The following is a 14636-nucleotide window of genomic DNA, read 5'->3' as shown; positions in this document are numbered from 1 at the left end:
CGGCTGAACGCCTGAATGTAGCTAATTAATCTTCCCCAAATTAATTTTCTTACCATGTCATAAATGATTTATTGGTGTGCCTATAAGTAGAGGTGGTCTATGATGGTCAAAGCCAGGGACAGGGAGTGGCGAGCAGGGACTGCTTGCCTATATCTCCGCATGGGGGCGGGGTGTCCCCATAGTCCTGCGTGTGTTGCAGCCTGTTTTGTGGACCCCTCGGAGCCCTGGACGTGGGCACAGACCCAGAGCACGCTGCCATGTCAGCACATGGAGGCTGGCCTGGAGGTTCTCTACCTCTTAACCAAGTCCCTGGACTAGGTGTATCCTCCCCAAAGCATAAAAGGTGAAAAAAGGGATCATTCACATTTTTCTTTTTGTGGTTGAGAAATGTGACAGCTGTTGTCATGCCTAATTGCAGCCAATTTTCTCTCTGTGATCATCACTGGGGCCTTTTCTGGGGTTTCTTCTTGGGTCTTTGTTTTGTCTTCCTGAATAGATTTTCAGCTTCCCGTGGACAGAGACCCCAGCTTGATCCCGGGCTCCCAGGAGGTGCCACCATAGCCTATTCTTTATAAACTACTGACACGTCCCCATCATGACATTATTTGCTCTTCACGAAACTCATGTAAAGTTGAGAAAGCAAATAGTTTTGCCCTGTTTCATGGAAGAATTGCTGAAGCTTGGAGAGATAAAAAGAAGCTTACTCAAAGTTACCCAGCAAGGGTGAAGGAGAGTCATCTCTGGCCAGAACCCTCTGTCTGGGACGTTTCTGCTTGGTGGGGTCCCTTCTATGGAGCCACTCGTTTTTCTGTGTTTTTGCACAGTTCTGGCCTGCTGCTGGAGCTTTGGAAATACCACCCATCATGGTTGGGGTTCTGCAGACAGCCTCCCAGCTGGGTATTCCTTGAAGCCGGTGTTCTGCTGTGTAACAGCTGAAACTGCGCAAACTAACAAAGCACAGACAGGTGGTATCCAGTTTTCTAACCTCTACCCAAACCAGACAGCCGCCAGTGCCTCTGCTTGGGCACCCGAGTGGCAGGCGCTCCAGTTCCCAGGCAGCTGTTCCTTTCACTGGCTGTTAGATGTCCTTCCTGACTCACCGAGCTTACTCCTGTATAGTTTGGGTCTGTGTGGAGCATCAGTCCACCTCCTCTTCTCCGGGCAGCCCCTCATCATTGGAAGCCCTCTCCAGACCCCCAAATCCCTGTTCTGTTAATGCCATCTCTTGGTCAGCATGGCAACTGAGTCTCCCTCTTGAGGATGTCAGGCCTGCCAGGGCCTGTGTCACGGTGGGCCCCAGAGGAAGACCAGGACTCCTGCCTGCCAGTCCCCTGATGGGGGCAGAAACAGGGAGCCGCTAGCTGCTGCTGCCGTGCATGCTGTTCACTCACCTTCAAGGAGCCCTCCTGACCCCCAGAATGGAGGGGAGGGCCGGGTTGCCCGTGTGGCTCCTGGGTTTCAAGCTGGAAAGCCAAGACTCAGAACCCCAGGCTGTCCATGGCCCCTCTGCCCCTGCACAGTCCAAAGGCAGGCCAGTCACACACTGCCCTGTATTTTCAGCCAGGGATGTTGAATTATGCTAGAGTCAGCACCCGTCACCTCCCTAAGGCAGAGAGAGCTCCTTTTGTCTTAGCTATTCTCTCTCTCTTATTTATTTCTTATTTTTGGCTTTATTAATAAATAAAATGGATTGATTGATTAATTTTGGGGGGTCTTCTGTACTACATGGGCTTTTCTTTAATTGCCACGAGTTGGGGCTACTCTTTGTTGCAGTGAGCTGGCTTCTCATTGCAGTGGCTTCTCTTATGGCAGAGCACGGGCTCCGGGGCACTCAGACTTCAGTAGTTGCAGCTCATGGGCTCATTAGTTGCAGTCCCCAGGCTTCCAGAACACAGACTTAGTAGCTGTGGCACAGACTTAGTTGCATGTGGATCTTCCCAGATCAAGGATCGAACCCATGTCTTCTGCGTTGGCAGGCGGATTTTTTTTTTTTTTTTTTACCACTGAGCCATCAGGGAAGCCCCTTAGTTATTCTTTAAAGTGGTTCGAATGCAGTGGGGAGGCTTAGTCATTTAATCTGGGGCTCCTGACCTTTTTGAGAAGTGCCTGACACTTTGCAGGCATATAGGAATGTGATGGAGGGAGCAACAACTTTATCCAGTTATCAGATTCCCAAAGAGATCCATGACCCCCAAACCATGAAGAAAGCCAGCACAGTTAATTGATAAGGAATGGTCCAACTGGGACCATGTAGAACATTCCCAGGTGTGTTCACATGCAGTTTGCTTTAGAGTAGAGCAGACAAAAGCCATGTGCCTGAAAAGGACACAGAGCCTCATGGGTTGCCGCCCCCTCACTTTCCAGGAAGAGGAAAGCAGCAGAGGGTGGTGGAAACTGGTCTTGCCTCATCCTGCAAGTGGCTGAGCTGGGGCAGCCCGATGCTGCCAGTTCCCACAGGCAGCAGAGCATAGGAGGTGCCTGTATGGCTTGGAGGAGGTGCCTGTGGGGCAGTGGGGACAGCACAGGCCACCCACTCCTGGAAGGTGGAGCTGCCCGTCTCGTGTCCCTTCTTTTCAGCAGGCTTGAGTGCTTTTAGCAGGGATACCTGTGCATTTCAGCTCTTCTCCACAGTCCCACCAGCCCTCCCTGGAGCCAGGTAACCTTCCTGGAGAGTTTGAACAGTAGTCTTGTTCTGATAGGATCTATGCTTTGAACAGAGAGCGTTGCCCATCCTCACAGCCGGGCCCAGCTTTGGCCCCGGCTCCCCTCAGGGGGCAGGGCAGTGTCTGGCCTCCCCCTAGCTCAGGCATGTTGCTCAATCTGACCAGCCCTCAGGATTGCACAGAGGATGCCATCACTCCCGCGTCTTGGGTCCTGGAGATGGATCAAGGCATGTTGGATCATCTCTTACTCCACTTGACCCCCAGGGAAGAAAGCAAGAGAAAGCTGCATTTTACACTGACTTCTTGCTTCACTTTATTGAACAAGGCTGAGAAACATCTGGGAAAAGTGGAATTCCAGAGTCATATCGAGAGGCTTAGCTTTAGATTGGTGGGCGAGGGGGCTGGCTCTAACTTAAGATTTCCCAAACTTTACTCATAAGAATCACCTGGGTTACTTATGAAATATACAAGTTATTAGGGCTTAGAATCTGGGTTTTATAAAACAAGGATTCCAGGCCACGCCTATCTTCAGGCTAGTATAAGAAGTAGTTTATCCCTTCTACCAAAAATAACCTGTGAAGAGGAGTGCTTTGGAAAATTTAGTTTCTCATATAATTGAGTAATAAGTTTTTCTTGTTTGAAAAATGTATTAATATTACAGACAAGTCTCCTTTTATTTTCTCTCATCACCCCATCCCAGTCCCTCCCTCCTCCCAGAGGAGCTGTCAGTTTGAAGAGTCTGTCTCCCCAGACATTTTTGTTACATTAAATAGAGATACAAGTTTCTGTTTAACTTTCATAAACAGGTATCATCTTGTATTTATCATTCTACAACCAGCTTTCTTTCCATTCAAAGCTATGTCATGGAGCACAGTGTTGGTGCAATAGCGTTAGAGTGACTGCTTTTTTTTTTTTAATCTAAAACATAATATTCCTTAGTAGAAACTGGCACGGTTCAGTTAGCAATCCCCCTATTGATGGACATAGAAGGTTCTTGAAGTTTCTCTTTATTACTTGCTTTAGTGAACATCCTTGCCCAAGTCTCTCTGTGCACAGAGAATACAGAGAAGTGAGACTGTTGGGTCAAACCACGTGCATTTTTGGAGTTTAGTGGATTCTGCCCAAAGTTAACCTTCACGGTGGCTCTACCGTTTACCTTTCCACCCAGAGTCTGTGGAGAGAGAGGACCCGGTTCTCCATACAGGTGCCACTGTCTCGTTAAAGCATGTGGGCCTGTGGCCAAGTGGAGACACCCACTTTCCTCTAGTGCTTCCCTTTGGGGGTGAATTTAAAGACTACCTCCCATCATGAAACTAAATCCTCGAGAAAACCCAGGCTTCAGACTGCTGTCAGGGATGGACCAGTTCCACCCAACAGTGTGTGCAAAGCAGAAAGGAGGCCTGTGGAGCTAACTCCAGAGCCTTGGCAGAGAGGCACTGAGTGTGCTGGGATTCTAGAATCCTCTGGACTGCTGTGGAAAGGAAAGGAAAGTGAAGTCACTCAGTCGTGTCCAACTTTTCACGACCCCATGGACTGTAGCCTGCCAGACTCCTCCGTTCATGGGATTTTCCAGACAAGAATACTGGAATGGGTTGCCATTTCCTTCCCCAGGGATTCTTCTCTACCCAGGGATCGAACCTGGGTCTCCCACACTCCAGGCAGATTCTTTACTGTCTGAGCCACCAGGGGCTGCTGTAGGCCATGTACAAAAATGGGAGGTTGGGACAGGGCTCTTGAGGACAGCACCCACCCCCCACCCCCCGCCCCCACCCCACTCCAGTTTCACCGCTTTTATAAGCCTATGAAAGTCCTTCAGGGCCACTGGCTAACCTGGGAATCTCCAATTTTGTTTGAAAGCAAGAAAAGGCTTGCCTGGGTTTTAGCCATACCTGGCTTCTTTTCTCAGAGAGGGGCAGGCAGTACGCCCATCCCAGGAGGCCAAAACCGTGAAAGAAGATATATTAGGCAGCCACATCTAGTTAGGCAGCCACACTCAACAGCCGTCTTTCTGCTGCTCTCCTCCCTGGGGGAGTGGTGGGCCCAGTGGCTTGGGTTCCCCTCTCAGCTCTGCACCTGCCCTGTGTAAGGCAGGCAGGCCATCTGAAGGGTCCAGTGCCCTGTTGGGTGTTTGCCAATTCAAGATCAAAATCGAGGAAAGCTTCTCGTATACCTGAGTGGCCTGACCTACAGAGGGGTCCCGGTTGGCTCCCTTTTGCTTGAACTGTTTAATTAGATTTAAGGTACTTGTCCACTAACGGGGGCGTTTTAAAGCAAAGCGGTGTCCCTGGGCAGCTTGGATAGTGGCCACGCTTGAGGCCGGTGGCACATTGCATGGCTAAGCTCCCCACTCATCTCTCCTAACTCTTGGTTAAATTTTTACTCCAAAAACCAGGACATGATTTTGTGAAAGGTCAGACAGCTCAGTTAGTGTTTGCCGAGTTTCACGTTGCTTAAACCTCAAATTCCCTCCCCTCTACCAACCTTACTTTGAAGTTTGAAAGGAAATTGATTAAATATTATACATTTTTAGGAACCTTCCGATTTGCTTCTTAAACTAACAGAATTCTAAACTGTTTTTTTGTAAACGGAAGGATTTTCAAACTGTCAGCAGGTATAACTAGAACCATATGTCAGCAGAGACCAGGAGCTTTCCCTGGTTTCAGGATTTGTAAATTCTTATTGAAACGGAAGCAAGCAGGGCAGGCAGCCTGAGGGCCCCCGTGACAGCCTGAGCTCAGATCTCATTTTAATTAGAAAATACAGATAGCGCCTGCTGAACCGAAGGCCTCCCAGAGCTCCCGTCCCAGGGCGAACAAAGATTTGGTTTGTATCCTGCTTGCCTCCGTGTTTGCAAATTACTGAGCACTTCCGGGAGGAGCTGGAATGTTGATTTCTAGATTACGCAGCCCAGCACCCTCCCCAGCTAATCCCCCCAAAGTGATTTTGTTCTCTTGGGGAAATATTTGCTCCCTTCCTTGTTGCAGAATAGTCGGAGGGTGTTCACGAAGAAAAGAGACTGCAAGGAAGGCGAGGACGAGAGAAATGAAATTACATGTCATCTACAGCAGGTTCATCATTTTCTCCATTGGACTTCTGGCCCCTTGAACTCTGAGACACAAAACCCTGTGCACCCCAGATCTGCATCTGAGCTGTTCTGAGGGACAGTGGTTCACGTGTCTAATTTTCTCCCTAATGTGTTCTGCAAATGGTAGAGTAGAAATATCATACGGAAGACATGAAAGGCCCTACCGCTCCTCTCCCCCATCTCTCCCTGCCCGGTGTCATTTGAGCTCAGGGAGTCCCCAGAAAGGCCACGATTACAATGTCAGCATCTGGAAGTGCCTCCACTGGGACTACAGCCTGACCCACAGCCGCTTCGGAGCGGTGGCAGCGGGCGCCGCACATGCTCAGATGGTGCTCCAGCCCTGGGTCTTTCACGGATAAGCCTGCCCTTGTTCATGGAGCAGTGACTGCTGTGTGCGATGCCTCCCGCCAGCCCTCCTGGCAGCCCGCTGGTGACAGGGCAGCTGCCCACGGTCCTAACGTGGGCATCACATTCCGGGCAGCTGGAGGTCACTCTGCTCACCCGACCAGGGCTGCTGCCACAAACTGCCACTTAACCGGCAGACAAAGGGGGATTTTTCCCTTCCCCTGGGTTTATAGGCCCCTCAAATGCCTTACATTCCAGGAGCTGGGTGAGAATGGAGGCTCCTGTGGTTTCTAATTAAACCTACAATTTAAATAACAATTCATGAAACCCCAAGGGTTGAGAGATAGGCTAACCTGCCCCCCTCCTCCCAAAAGAGGCAGCTGGGTGGCCCTGGCTGGGAAGCTGAGGACTTGCCCTTTGCCAGATGTGGGACCAAAGGAGCCTAAGTCACAGTGAGTTTTGGTGGAGCGAGGGTGCGTTGAAACGGGACCTGTGCTTTCCTCGCTGGTGAGGGTGCCCCGAGGGGCACCTCCAATGAGAGGAAAAGTTGCTGTGTTTGCTCTTAGCCTGCAACTGGGAATTTTTACCTTTCTCCTGGGAAAAGAGAAAGCTTTGAAGTATTCAAAACTCAGATTGTTTTTATGGTCTCAGGGGACTCCCCTGGCTGCCCCCACCACCTAGCCCCAGGTGACTGCTGTTTGTTGTGGAACTTTTGTTGTTTTCTGGAATACAGACAAATGAGGAGTCCAGGAAGGAGGCAGAGGAGCCAGCCAAGGGTCTCGGTTCAGCCCCCACCCGCTTTAGACCTCAGTTTCCGCATCTGTCACAGGAGAGTCTTCTGATGTGTGGCTTCCAAGGCCCTTGCTGCCCTTAGCAGTCTGTCTGGCCATCCCCGAGCTGCTCTTGTGTTTTACACTGGGCCTGGCTGGGGCCTCAGTCATCTTTGCAGAGCGTTGATCTCACCGAATTGTTGTCTGATTACCCAAGGCATGGTTGTGTTCCAGATTTGGGAAAGTGGAACGCTGGACATAATTATCTCGAGACAAACTCTTCTATGCCTCAGCCAATACCAGGAGCATGTCAGCATTTCTGGGCTTTCTGCGAGCTCCTTTCCAACTTTCCTCCCTTTCCATTCATTCCATTACACTGAGCAAGTCACATCCCCTGAAGACGCCCTCCAGGTTCTTGCCTCTGTGCTTCTGTTCTCACTTCACTGTGCCTGGAGCAGCCATCCTGCCTGTGCAGGCCCAGGAACCTCCCTTAGGATGGAGCACGGCAGCATGGGTTCCCTGTTACCCCTGCAAGAATCAGAGCTCCCTGCTGGTGGGCACCAGTTCAGACTCCTGCCTCCACCTCCCCTTCCTTGCCCACCTGGCACAGACTCAGTTTATATTTGTTGGAGCAAAGCCTGGCTGTGAACAGAAGTGAAGTAGAAAGCCCCAGGTGGACTCACACCCTTGCCATCTTCCCTACAGGTGACCATCGCTGATGACTACTCGGATCCCTTTGATGCCAAGAATGATCTCAAAAGCAAAGCAGGAAAGGGAGAGAGCACAGGCTACATGGAGCCCTATGAGGCCCAGAGGATCATGACTGGTAAGCACAGGCACTTGCAACTCCGCGGGGAGGTGGATGGGTCACGTGGTCATCCGCAGCCTCTGCAGGGGAAGGTGTGTACTTTGGAGGTGGTGGTTGGGGGGATGGCAGTGTGTTGAATCTTTACCACAGATTATCTCTTCAGGTTTCACTGACCTCAGGAAGAACCCGGCAGGGCACAGTGATTGTCCAGAGATAGTAGGGTACTAAATTCAGTTCATCAAGAGAGGGACTAAGAAGTAAGTGGGGAGGTGAGGGGAGTTTCTCTTAGGAATTTCTAATTAAAAAAAATACAGCTTTTGAGATGGAAAGCTTGGAGCTTCCTAGCAACCAGGGCAATAAGAGAAACAGGCGGGGTTACCTTGCTTTTATTACTTAGTAGAAGGGGGCAGACTAGGTCTTTAGGGACAAAGTTATCCCTGCCCCCATCCAAGAAAATCTTTGTTTTAGGACAGGAAGCAGCTTAAAGCACCATGGTCTTTGTGGCAGGTTTATAGGAAACACAGAGACTTTTCTCCTATAACTGTTTTCCTATTGGCCCTTGATGATGAAACCGGTCAGAGCAGCAGTGTGGGGCCCAGGAGAATGTGGCCGGGTATGTGGTATCCTGGGGGGTCTGTTTTCACCAGAATAATACTTGGAACATCTTAAAAAAAAAAATTTATTTGGCTGCACTGGATCTTAATTGTGGCATGCAGGATCTTCCATCTTTGTTGCAGTATGCGAGATCCTTAGTTGCAGCATGTGGGATCTAGTTCCCAGACCAAGGATCGAACTGGGCCACCTGCCTTGAGGAGCACAGAATCATAGCCACTGGATCACCAGGGAAGCTCCAGAGCATCTTTAAAGAATGAACAGATATCAGATAGCAGCCATCTTGACAGACCCCAGGCATGGGTGGGTGGTAGGGAGATCACAAGCAGGGGAGAACCCCTCTATGAGGATCCCCCTTGCTCAGGAGGATGGTCCAGGCATGGAAGAACACTTGTGGGTTGGCCTGCTCTGACTCTGAGCAAGACAGTGATGTGAGCAGGGGCAGAGCAGGCCAACCCACAAGTGTTCTTCCCTGCCTGGATCATCCTCCTGAATGGTGGCCTTGAATTCTGAGCCTGTTGAGTTGGTGCCCTGTATGTCTCAGGGTTTGGGGTTCAGGTGCCTCCTTCTGTGACCCTCTTATTGTTTATTTGGTGTTCATGTTTTTGAGCACGTTCTCCTGATTCCTTCTGAATTTAAAGGAGGAAGGGAGGGACTTCCCTGGCAGTCCAATGGTTAAGACTCTGTGATTCTGCTGATTGGGAGACTAAGATCCTGTATCTGGTGTGGCCAAAAAGTAAAATAAAAAATAAAAGAACATATTGAAGAGAAGAAGAAGAAGGAGGAGGAGGAGGAGGAGAAAGGGAAAGGAAGCACCAGTTACTGAGCTCTTAGCACACGCTGGGCCTGTGTTGAATGTTTGCTCTCGGGATGCAGAGACCCTCTAGGATAATTGCTGAAGAGTCTGGGTATGAGTCCAGGCCCTGCTTCCAGGACTCTGCCTCATGTTCTTCCCTGCTCACAGAAAGCAATACTCTGGCTACCTGTGTAGGCTCCAGAACACCTGGCTGCTTTGTGAAGGGCTGAGGCAGGAAGCAACTGGTCAGACTCCTGAGGGCCACCTTTAGGCCTTCTCCCATCTTCCTGGTCTCTCTTGGCAGAGCAGCCTCTGTGGGCACTCTGACATACATGCTCATTAAGCCTCACCATGTCCTTGCAAAGGAGGTATTGTCTCATTTCACAGGTGATGGAAACTCTGGACAAGTCACTTCCCTGGGGTCCCACCAGCAAAAAAGGGAGAAGGCATTACAGATCCAGACTTGCATCTTCAGAACATGGGGGCGGGGAGCTGACAGGGGTGGGTGGGAGCATCTGTGGCGAGCCAGACTTTGGGGAGAGTCTGCAATTGCTCAGCGTCTTTGGAGTGGAGCCGGGCTCCTCCTGGGTGCTGCCGTGGACTGCAGCGGTGAGGAGCTGATTTGCCGGGTGGAACTGTCCTGAGGGACTTTGGCTTTTTAATGAGACACACCCACAGGGGCCAGGCCCAACGCAGGGCAGTTTGAGTTTACCAGAAACCTGTTCAGATCTCAGGCATTCTCTCTCCAAAGGAGCAGCCTTCTATTTTCTGCTCTGTGCTTTCTTTGTACCTTGGAGACTATGCTCAAATTTACCCACGTTTTTATGTTTTTAAGGAAATAGGTGATTAAACTGGACATTTTCTGGGTGTAATGACCTTGCAGCGGCTCTCTTTGACTTGGAATTCTTCGTGTGTAACATCACCATCGCCACAGTGACTGATGGCGGGGCTGGGGGCTGGGTTAGCCAGCACCGCATAAGTGTTCCAGGAAGTAGCTCACTGAGCTGCCGTGAAGCTCGCATTCGAGGGGAGGTGACAGAGGTGGGTGCCAGGGATGGCAGCCGAGCAAGGGGCGGCACAGAACAAGTTTACGTTCAGCCTTTTAGGGTGACCTTTCTTTTTTTGGTGCTGTAACATTTATGTGTGTGAGTGCACGTAGCTTCTAGTAACGGGGCAGGTCTCTTTGGTATGTAAGACTAACGCTCCTGGGATGAGCACAGCCTCTGTGCCTGAGATGGCGTGCCTCTCTATACTGGTCTGAAAAGAGACCAGGCTGATGTCAAGCAGGTCTGGGATGGTCACTTGCCACCAAGTGGGCCTCAGTTTCTCACTGAGAAGCAGGTGCCTTAAAGTGGACAGTCAGTAGTACTTGTAGCTGCTTTTGGCTGTGAACTAGCTGCTTTGACCCTGGGTAGCACATTCTGTGGCTCTTGTTTTTCCCGGTTTAAGGAAGGATAGGTCAGTAATAACAGCAGCAGCAGTGGAGGCCATTGCCAAGCTCTCTCATACTTGTTTACAGCACTTGGTGTGAATTCTCGCCAAATCTTCACCATTACTCTTTGAAGTGTAGGTGCCCATTGCCCTGATAAACTAAGGCACAGAGATATTTAGTAATTGCTCCAAGGCAACATAGCCAGGTAGTCAGTTGAGGGTGCTGTCTGCCAACACCCTGTTTAACAGCTACATAGGACTTCTTCCCATGGTCTGTCCAGCTTGATTTTCAGCCTCCTCATCATGGCCCATGTGGAGTAGGGGGCCTATGATTAACTGGCAAGGTTTTGTTCTCTACAGTTTTGGCACTGTGCAGCAAGTGTAGAGAGCTTGTGGGAGGTATGATTTGGTGAACAGAGAACTCAGGCCACCCCATTGGCTGTAGCTAGGATGGAGTGCGTGGAGAAACATGTCTGTTTTTCCAGGGGCTCCTCTCACCCACTTCCCTCTGGTCTGCTTCAGCTTACTCTCTCCCATTGGCTCCTCTTAGTGTCATCCACAGGATTTAGGTTGTGGCTCCAAAATGGAGGCTCAGGTCTCCATGGAGCCTCAGAACCCATGTATGCCTGGACCTCACTTTTTGTCCTGATCATCTCTCTCACCCCAACAGCAGCTCTGGAGATAACACCTAGGTGTTAAGGAGTTAACACCAAGGGCTCTATGGAACCCAGTTGGAAAGCTAGTGACCCAGCCCCAGCTTTCCTTTTTATAGGTGGGGAAACTGAAGCTCAAAAAGGTCATGGTCCTTTTGAGATTTTTTTTAAACATTCTGGTTAAATATGAAGCTACTTTGTGAAGTACTGAGTTGCCCATCCCTAGACGCATCCAAGCAGAGGCAAGACAACCAGCACTGGGAGATGACACAAAAGTAGTGAAGTCTCAAATGTGTGGCTGATTCAAGCTACTCTTAGGTCTGTGCCAGGCCTGAGCTCCAGGGTGTCCTGATTCACTGTGCCCTGCCCTGTCATTAGACACCTCGGACGAGTCCCACAAAGGGAGCACCGGAGACCAGCTCTGAATAGGAGAGGATCTGGTTAGGGCTGGCAGCTTCCTTTCTCAGTGCCAGCCTAACTCACAGCAGCTGTTCAGTCCTGGTTCCCCTTTCCTTCTTCCTTGGCCCATCCCTTGAGGTCAGGTTCTGGTTTTGACCTTTTCCGTGCATGCACAGAAGAGGAAGGATCATACCACTTCTTGATGTCCATCCTGCCCCTTTAGTGTCCCCCAGCTCCCACTGAGCTGGTAGAATCAGGCCACCTCTCTCCAAAGCCCTGCTTTGCAGCCCGTTCACTCCTTCTTCCCTGAGGCTTGATGCTGGGAATTGAGAGCTCCAGATGCACAGAGACACCTACTGATGCAGAGGGAAGGCTGTTGGGCTGAGTCAGACCCACTGGGGTGACTGTGTGGGCCAGGGTGCTTAGCATGTTGGGGGTCGCATTGTAAAACAAGGCATGTAACACTGATGTGAGTCTTGGGTGGAGGAACAAACTTCGTACTTGTGCTTGAGATTGTTGATATTGGGGCAGAGGGCCTGTTTGGTCCTTCACGTGGTTTTCTGTGCTGCTGAATTCTCTGACCAGTCCGCATAGGGGCCCTGCCCATTTGGAGTGCATGCATGCATACTCAGTTGCTCAGTCATGTCCGATTCTGCAATGCTATGGACTGTAGCCCGCCAGGCTTCTCTGTTATGGGATTTCCCAGGCAAGAATGCTGGAGCAAGTTGCATTTCTAACTCCAACCCATTTGGAGGTGGGTGGCCAAATGAGCAGGATGCTGGAGGAGCTGGTTCCCAGGTCCTCGGCAGTACCCTTGGTATCCGGAGCCCTTGCCAAGCCCTGCCGTGCTGGCATCTGGACCATGCAGCCTAGGCAAATACTGCTTCTGCCTCTGGGATATCAGAGAAGCACGGAGACAGACATGGACCCGGGGGCTGGTTGGTGTGTGGAGGTGAGCAGTAAACCTCCAGGAGTTCAGAGCAGAGACAGCAGCTTCCGGTTGGGCCATCCCAGTTGGGTGGGAGGTGAGAGTGGTGGGTGTGGGAGCTGGGCCTGACAGCCAGGCAGAGGGAAGAGCTTGAACAAAGGCATGGAGGTGTGGGAACTCTCTGCCCGAGAGGAGTGGCAGAAGATGAGGCTTCTGATAGGATCCTGATAGGAAAAGCATGGGGCAAGAGCATGTAAAGGCGGATCAGAGCATCAGGCCCTTGTTAGCCTAAAGGCACAGAATATTTCTCACCTGGGATCCTTCCTCCCCAGGCCTTCAACCCCAGGAATTCCCAGAGGTGCCCACGGTGATGGTGGTGACAAGGAAGGTGGTAGTTTGTGTTTTTAGAGGGCTTTCCTCTGTGTCAGGCACTGCTCCAAACCCTTTCCCTGATGCGCTCATTTAGCCCTCCCAAGGAACCTATGAGGTTTAAGTACTACTATCATCCCCATTTTACAGATGAGAACACTAAGTCTCAGAAAGGTTAAGGAAGCAACAGAACCAGGAAAAGCAGCACCCTCTGGAGCCCCTGCCTTTAGCTAAAATGCACTCACATCTGTCCTGGACTCCCAGAGGGTCTGCAAAAATAACTGGGAATTTTATAGTTACTTAGGCCTCATTTTGAACTGTGACTCCCCCCACCCACCCCCCATCCTATATAAAATTGTTCAAAGTGTCATCTCACAGGATGAATCATATAAGCATTAGCTGCAAGCATTTCATATAATTTTTAATATGTAAGCAATTATACATTTAAAAGTCCTTAGCATGTTTTTATTATAAAATCAACTTTATAGCATAATAAGAGGAAATTAAAAGAAAACCATTTCACACAGAGCCCTGGTGCTCACAACTTGCCTTGTGCCCTTTTAAACTCCATGTGCTCATGGGCACTCTCCAGGTAAAGCCAGTTACTGATTTGATTTGATTGCTATTGTTTTGGGCCATGGCATTCCGGACCAGGGATGGAACCCGTGCCCCCTGCCATGGAAGTGTGGGAGTCTGGCCCCGGGACTGCCAGGGAGGCCACTGATTTTAAAGGTGGAGGTGCGGGTGGGGGCATCCTTTCATATCTTCTTATCCTCTGGCATTGCCTCCTCTACTGGCAATGTGCTTTCTGAGAGAATGGTGGTTGTGTACCACTTTCAAGTCTCAGTATTCCAGTGGTGGCCTGTTTCTGGAGGAAGGAGGCAGGAATGTGGACTCCAGCCCTGGCTCTGCTCTGGTCTACTGTGTGACCTGAGGCAGGTTGCTTCCCCTCTCTGGGCCTCAGTTGCCTCATCTGAAAAACCAGATTCTGCCTTCTTCCCTGGGCTCGAGGAGGGTCGTTATAAACTCTTAGGTTTCTTGCCTCTGTGGTCACATTGGGCTTCTCTGGACAGGCCTGACACCCCCACCCCACCCCGCCGCCACTGCCCCCCTCATAGCAGCAGCCCAGGTCTTGCCAGGTTGTGAAGAAGAGCTGGCATGGCACCGTCCCAGGAGGTTCAAGTCTGCACCCTCGTGACGGCCACCTCCAGATGCCATTCCTGGAGCTGCTATTCTTGAATCCCAGAATGAAATCCCTAGACACTGGCAAATGCTTCTCAGAGAAGGTGCCCTCTAAGTCTTGCCTGGCCTTCAGAGAGAGGGGCCGCCTCCTGCCCGAGATTTCTGCCCTCCTTATATGTTCACTGTTGTCCCTGCCCTCTCACTTGAGGCAGTCCTTTTTTTTTTTTTAATTGAAGTATAGTTGATTTACAATGTGTTAAGTTCTGCTGCACAGCAAAGTGATTCAGTTATACACACCTATACATTCTTTTTTAAATACTCTTTTCCATTATGGTTTATCACAAGGTAGTGAGTACAGTTCCCTGCGCCATACAGTAGGACCTTGTTGTTTATCTCTTCTCTATATAATAGCCACTATTTTCCTGTCCTTTTAGTAGTGGGCAAGTAAAGGGCCTTTCTGTCTGGGCTCCTGAGCCTGGCTCTTCCTAGCTCTGCAGCACCCGTGGTCCCCGCTCCCAGGATATCTGTGCACTTGTCTCTCCTTCTCACCTGGCCTCCTCCACAGCCCAGCTATCCGAACAGTCTCCACACCCTT

The 14636-nt window shown here is 50.5% G+C and overlaps 1 protein-coding gene across 1 annotated transcript in view; it reads left to right on the top strand.

The window, feature by feature from the left end:
- The window catches only part of SHB (SH2 domain containing adaptor protein B), a 133837-nt gene that overhangs the window by 41835 nt on the left and 77366 nt on the right, over nucleotides 1-14636 (top strand). Inside the window, exon 2 of the mRNA XM_068974367.1 lies at nucleotides 7569-7689. Coding sequence (XP_068830468.1) covers nucleotides 7569-7689 — 121 coding nt within the window. The remainder of the gene's footprint in view (nucleotides 1-7568; nucleotides 7690-14636) is intronic.

This window comes from Capricornis sumatraensis, chromosome 6 (genome assembly GCF_032405125.1).
Source record: "Capricornis sumatraensis isolate serow.1 chromosome 6, serow.2, whole genome shotgun sequence".
Classification (NCBI taxonomy): domain Eukaryota; kingdom Metazoa; phylum Chordata; class Mammalia; order Artiodactyla; family Bovidae; genus Capricornis; species Capricornis sumatraensis.
Note: the sequence above shows the minus strand (reverse complement) of the source record. Positions and strands in the feature narration are given on the sequence as shown.